The 7500-nt window shown below is 36.7% G+C and overlaps 1 protein-coding gene across 1 annotated transcript in view; it reads right to left on the reverse strand.

Moving 5' to 3' along the window:
* LOC144962677 (pikachurin-like) overlaps positions 1-6872 on the reverse strand; it is a 142479-nt gene extending 135607 nt beyond the window's left edge. The window contains 1 exon segment of the mRNA XM_078895809.1: positions 6632-6872. Within this exon segment, the coding sequence (XP_078751935.1) occupies positions 6632-6743 (112 nt within the window). The 5' untranslated portion in view covers positions 6744-6872.
* Between the last annotated feature and the right edge of the window lie 628 nt (positions 6873-7500).

Below are 7500 nucleotides of genomic sequence, written 5' to 3' on the forward strand. Positions count from 1 at the left end.
ATTATTATTATTATTATTATTATTATTATTATTATTCACATTATAGTGGGGCTCTCCCTTGGAATAGAATCCTAAAGACAAATGTTCCCTGGGATGAATAAAGGGAATTTTATTTACATATTTATTTATTTATTTATTTATTTGATTTTGATTTTTATCTTTTTATTTTTAAAAACTTCTTTTTCATTACTTTTCAACGTCCACAGCCTCCAGCACCTTAGTAGGTACATACCACATTGTTCATCCACGACGCTCAAGTCAGTCGGGGCCACAGACTGTATTATCTGTGGTCGGGGAGGAGTTGGTATAATTGAGAGTATTGCAACTCAAAACCAACAGACGTAATTTCCAGATAAAAATTACTACATGTTCAATAATATAATACAGACCTGCCTAGTACTACCACAAATTCTTATAAATAAATACGAATTTTTGGCCCCAATATACAGAACAACATTCGCTTCTTTTGACTCAAAAAAAATATTGTTGAAAAGGGACATTTAGTTCCTCAGAACCTATATTATATTATTCAGGACTTTGGAGCATTTTTTGGATCATGCTGAGGTCAAATTATTTACTTCTAGAGATAATTAAGTGGATTATTCGTCTATTTTTTTTTCTTTTTACTTTCCCTTGGAAACAACGATTGTCTGAAATTTCAAGTTGGCAGCTCTGTATAATATTTCTAAGTGGCCTTGGAGACTACAGACGCAAAACAGAAACAGTGTAATTTGATTAGAAATAGGATGTAACTCTACCTAAGTAATATCGTCATGGATACCAGACGGCCTTCAACAAATACGGCCATTTTTGCAAAGTCAATTATAATAGCTGTGTGTACCTTTAAACAAGCAAGCAAACAAACAAACAAACAAACAAAAAATTGATCTTTTATAATTTCCAAGATTTTTCTACAACAGAAGACCTACCAATTATCTCTGTCGTCTATCTGGAATTTAATTAGAAATGTATATATGTCTTTACTGTTTTGTTTTGTTTTGTTTTTTTTTTTTGTTTTTTTGTTGGCTGAAGAAGGGTTTTAAGCCTGAAACGTTCCGTGTTTGGTTTGTTTATTACTTTTTCCAGTCCACGGTATCTAGCAGCCTAGAATCAGCTTTTATACCGCGCAATATCCACTAAACATGCTCATAGCGCTTTAGGGGTCCCTAGCCAACCTCAACATTAAACATGTAGGACGAGACATGACGGCTGTTGGACGATAATACAATTTTTTATTTTATTTTATTTTATTTTACAGAGACAACGCTGTTAATGGCCAAATACTAGTTTTACACCTGAGCACAGTGAGAGCATGTGAGTAAAGTAAAGAGCCTTTTCCAAGGACTCTTCCCTTCCTACGCTCTTGAAATTTCGTATAAACTTGAATTATGAAACAAATCTTTGTTACATCAAGGCTTTTTTTTACTTTGAATTTAAGGTAGTATTTGATTGTTTTGGCAGTCAGAAAAGAAAAAGAAGAATTTTTCAGACCCGTCCAAACCATTGGACTAGACCCAGTGCCTATTGTCGGTCGAAGACCAGAGCATATTCCAGTCTCTATAGCATTATACAGACAGAAACAATTGTTTGCTACACTTGGAGATGATACAGATAGCGTGCACTTTGCTAAGAAGCTCACAACATTGCCATCCGGAAGTATAACGGACCAACACACAAAACTATGTGAAACCTTGAACTATTATAGTCTGGTTAATACAGTTTAGTGAGAATTACTCATAAACGCGGATGGCAAAAAGCAATAAACAAAAACCTGAGTGATGTCAACTTCAATATATCTATAAATTACAGAATACCAGACAAGTTCTGCAAAGTTCTTTCCACCAGATCTTTCAGACCCAGCTATCAAATCACTGTTTGGTGGTCAGAGGAATCAGGAGAAAAAAAAAATTTTCAACTGAGCTCGAGACCAATATAAGAGTCCTTTTGCATGTGAGACAAGTTCTTTACCAGGGGTTCCTATAGCTCTGTTGGTTGAGAAGTTGCTCCACATGCAAAGGGAACAAGGTCAATCACGGGTGCAGTCAAGATTATTTTCTGACCCCCTGTCCACCCAACAGTGATTGGGTCTGTCATATCTGGTGAAAGGTATTATGCGATAGATTGGTGTCTTATCCAAAGGGTAGCAAGCAACTGCTATTGTCTGTTTCACATGATAGAAACCGGGATAAACTCTGGCTCAATGAGCCTAATGGCTCTGAAGGACAATCAGAAGTGCTTTACCAACTGAGCCCTTGGGACCACATAACGCTTCATGTAAATGTGCGGCTATATGGTAGGACACTCGCTTTTGGATCGGAAAGGTCCTGGGTTCAATCCTCGCTCTGCGCATAGTTAAGTCCTTGGAAAAGGCTCTATACTCACATTCTCTCACCATACTCTGGTGTAATAATGTGTACCTGGCCGTTAACAGCGCTGTCTCTGTCCGCAATAATTGTAATATCACCTACAGGTGTCATGTCTCGTTCTACATGTTACATGTTGCTGTTGGTTAGGGACCCTTTGTAAAGCACTTTGAGCATGTTTAGTGGATATTGCGCTATATAAAAGCTCAAGGTCAAGTTTTACTCCATGTAACTAAACTTGCTTGCATTATATAAATCATAAGAGGGGGACAAAGAGAGAAGTCGTCAAGAATCTTTGCCTAAGAAAAAATAAATCGGGGAATTTTAACCCCTTTCCCCAACCCAAAATTAAAATTGCTCACTTGACAAGTAACAAATACAGGGTGGCCAACTTTTCAGAAACTGATTTAGGGAAAATTTTTGGTTACCGCGCAATAATGTTAAAGAGTGAAGTAATACACAGCCTAATACTAATTTAATACTTTACAAAGAATGAAAATGAAAACAGACATTAAGTTGACATACCTGTAAACCTTGGAAGTGAAAGGGGTAATTTTGACATATGTATCCTCTATCCAAGCTTAGGAGGTGCATTATGCCCTCTATTGAATTTGGTGCAGAAGTCACAGCCGCTATTCTATTAATAAATATGACTTGACAATTTAAAACTATAAAACTACACACACATTGAGACCACAGCATCACAACAATACTTTTTACACTATGTACATGATAACAGGCTTTGTTTACTGCTATTATTTGCCTTCTGAATGCAAGCTATCCATGGTGGATCTCTTGCATTTTTGCAAGAACTTGTCAGTCAATTGGACAGGTGGCATGCTTGATGAGGAGACCCTAATTTTATTAACTAAAAGACTGTTTAGAGTGGCATTGCTCAACTGAGATCTGCTTTCAGTTCTATTCTTCTTAACCAAACTAAATATCCTCTCTGATGCTGCATTACTGTGAGGAATTGAAAGAACACTCAGGGCTAGCTGTCCCAGGTTCTGGTAAGGCCTACTTCCATCTAGTGGACATATGTAGTGATGGAGCTGGTGCCATTGTCTATCACATCTTGGCTCATTCAGCACTGAAGCATTAAGTGGAGCTGATTGGAAGTTTGTAAACTCAGAGTGCAGTACATCCATTGAGCATTTTTTTTTACGATGGTTTTTTTTCGGGAAAAAAAACGCAGTTTCGGGACATAGGGAATTTCCCGAAATAATCGGGAAGGTTGGCCACTCTTTTTTTTTTTTTTTTTGTTTGTTGCTTTAGGTCTCTTCCAACACAATTGAGGTTATATGAGAGACCGCTGAAACAAAAAAACAAGCAATCTAACACTAACAAAAATAGTACAAATGTAAATCAAAATCATAACCTAAAGATATAAGCTAAATTATAAATAACCAAGAACAAACAGGCAGAAGATTTACAGAAAAAAAAAAAATATCTCCTGTCAAAAATACAATCACAAACCAAAGAAGCAGGATAGGCTAGTAAAGAGAAGAAGAAACGACATCACTATCGGATCGTACACCCATGCGAACATCATAGGTATACGATTCAAGGGTGATGCTCCCATCCAACCATTGGCCACTCTGCAAATAACAATGTGAAATTGAATGTAAGCTTCAATTTAATAAACAAAACCAGAAAATGTGAATGTTTCGGATTTCCCCTTAATCAATAAACAGGATGAATGAAACACTACAGACGAATGAGATAATATATGTGATAATAATGGCGTTGTTAAGGTGAACAAACAAAAACATTGATGGGGCAGGAATTTCCAACGCCATTATCACATATTATCTCATTCGTCTGAAGTGTTTCATTGTTGATAAAGGGCAAATCCGAAACATCCACATTATCTGTTTCTGTTTATTAAATTGAAGTTTACATTCAATTTCACATTGTAATTTATTTCTTTGAGCTTCGAGCAGCAACAATGACATCACTTGAAAAGATGATGGAAAACATTTTATCTTCAATAATCTTTAATCCCCTTTTCTCATTGGACACTAACAAGAACACAGTTCAGCCTGCCAAGTCATCCAGTTTGCAAGATTGAGCTGTTAATTGAGCTTTTATATAGCGCAATATCCACTAAACATGCTCAAAGCACTTTACAAGGGGTCTCTGGACAACAGCAATACTTAACATGTAGAACAGGACATAACACCTGTTAGGCAATTATTACAATTTTTTATGACAGAGACAACGCTGTTAACGGCCAGGTATTCAACTCATTTTACACCCGAGTGCAGTGAGAGAATGTGAGTAAAGAGCCGTTTCCAAGGAATCAACTATGTGCTGAGCGAGGCTCAAACCCAGGACTCTTCGATCCGAAACCGAGTGTCATCCTACCATGTCCACTAGACCACATAGCCGAAAGATGTAGAAATAAGAAAAATTATTCTTGGTTAACAGTTTCATTGGACATTCCTTGAATCGATTAATGATTTGCCATTGGTGCGGCTATTTGGTCTTGTGGTATGACACTCACTTTCGGATCAGAAGGTCCTGGGTTCGAGCCTTGCTCGGCGGATAGTTGAGTCCTTGGAAAAGACTCTTTACTCACATTCTCTCACCGTACTCAGGTGCAAAATGAGAACCTGGCCATTAACAACGTTGTCTCTGTCAGAAAACAATTGTAATATCGCCTAACAGGGGTCACGTCACGTCCTACTTGTTAAGTGATGCTGTTGGCCAGGGACCCCTTGTAAAGCGCTCTGACCACATTTATCATTTAGTGGATATTGCGCTATATAAAAGCTCAATTCTAAAAAATTTTTAATATGTAAACATAGTAGTCCAAGACTCCAAATTATTAGTCTTTCAGAGCCATAGGCTCCTTGGAGCTGAAATTTATCCAGTATTCTATAGAAGAGCCTTTGACGAAAAAAAATAGCAATTGCTTGCTACCTATTGGATAGAATGCTAATATATAGCAAAGAAATTTCTGCTAGAATTACAGAACCAGCAACACAATAACTGTTCCGCACAGGAGTGTCAAAAACAAAGATTTGACTTCACCGGGATTGATCCCAATCCTACGCGTCAAGGGAGTGGTCTGCCAACTAAGCTATTGGGACTCTCCACAAACTCCGAATGAATCCATTTGGCATAAACATCAAAAGTGGAAATTTAATTATTAAATAAACAAGCTACCATAGATGTTCCTTATTGAATGCAAAACCAAGATACCAACACAGTAGGGCTCAAACATAAGTAATCCAGATGTAAATAAAATGTATAACCCATCTCGATGTCACTCAGAATCGATCTCTGTCTCTTTGCGTGTGAAGTTGAAGCGAGTGCTCTACCAACTACTCCCTCGAGTCGACTTTGAATAATATTCAGATTCAGAGATGAAGCTTTTATCCTGGTTTCTATTGTGTGCAACGGAGAAAAGCAATTACTTGCTACCCTTTGGATAGTCTATCGCAAAGTACTTTCCACCAGATCTAACGTGCCCGGCTACCCAATTACTGCTGGGTGACATGAGGGGGGGGGGGGGGGTAAAAAAAAAATCTAGATTTCACTCAGAATCGATCTGGGTCCCTTTGCATGTGAAGCGAGTGCTCTATCAACTGAGCTGTTGGATCCCCCAATGTGGTTTTTATCTGGGCAAAAAAATATCAAAATCTGAAACCGAAACTTTCTAAGTAAGCAAACCATGAATGTTCAATCCTATATATTGCATTTCTTTTTCTTTCATTATTCTATTATTCATGTGAATTCATATTAAATTATTAAAATTCAGATATTGAAAAAAATAAATAAGTCTAAATTATATTCATTAAGGCTTCAATCTAAAAATCACTGTATCATTAACAGTAGCTGGTGTAACAAGAGTCAACTAAATAACAAATGTTGAGGAGGTGTACAAAATTAAAACGAGGCAGATCTGTAAAACGAAAACTAAATTATCAAAACAATGATTTTTTCTCTCTGGGAAATTGGGGGGGGGGGAGGTTAAGAATCACAATGAATGACATTCATATAAAGGACCAATTAATGAAACGTTAAGGATTCTCGTTGGTGTTAGGTTGCAGAACAAAACAAAACAAAAGGCAAGATGGGTTGTTTGTTTTATGGTTTGGTTTTGTTTTTCTTTTCCTGTGACAAAGTAGTGCTAAATTCTTATAGTAGAACGCTCTTTTTTCTTTTCTTTTTTTTTTTTTTAAATTTAAATTATCTTCTAAATAAAAAATTGGAAAGATGGTGATTGAAAGAAAAACAGAAACGAGTAGAGGAAAACTTACTTTGAAAAAATGCCATGACTTTTTCTTTCTTTGCTGATGCCGATGATAATGCAGAGGATGTCAACAAAATCAAGACTGCGACGAGCAATGTCGTCGTTTTTATACGAATCATCGTGAAGGATTAAAATTGTATCCTGTCGAATTAAACAATCACTCTTAATTATAGTAAAGAAATCTCTTTACACAACGACCTTACGTTCGTAAAGTTCTAAATCCACAGTGACAAAGGCTTTCTGTTCGATGTCTGCTACTGTCACTGTACACAGCAGTGACAGTCACCAACTGAAGTCACTGTCACTCACTACAGTCAAGAATCACTTCCACTTTGATCTCGAGTCGCCTTGAAAAAAATAAGGACACATGCGAATCTTTATGAAAAATATCACATTATCTTATTTGATATCCTGGTTTAACACTTGCAACAACAAATAACACCTCTTGTCACCTCGTAAAAAAAAAGTATAACACAGCAGAACACATTCAGTCCCCAATCTGTCACTCTCGTTTCAGTGTGTGACACAGTTTCCTGTTCCGTCGAGGGTTGCCAGATTATTTTTCAACAAAATGCCAGGGGAAGACTCAAAAAATGCCTAAACACTCAAAAAAAATGCCAAAGTCTGTTGACTCCCACCCCCACTAAGAAAACTACTCACTTTTGATAGACAATTTACTATCATATCCTGGTGGCTTGCGTGTTTTCTTTTCTTTTTTTTAAATTATACTAAATTTCCTGTTGGGGTAATTTTTTACCTACTGACTACTAAGTGGAGTTAAACCACTACACCACGGTTGGACTTTAAGAATGAAAAAGAAATACATTAACATGAAAGGTAAATACGTAAACAGTTAAATAATTATTGACAATTAAG

This window comes from Berghia stephanieae, chromosome 1 (genome assembly GCF_034508935.2).
Source record: "Berghia stephanieae isolate SIO BIC M18660-M18661 chromosome 1, UCSD_Bste_1.3, whole genome shotgun sequence".
Lineage (NCBI taxonomy): Eukaryota > Metazoa > Mollusca > Gastropoda > Nudibranchia > Aeolidiidae > Berghia > Berghia stephanieae.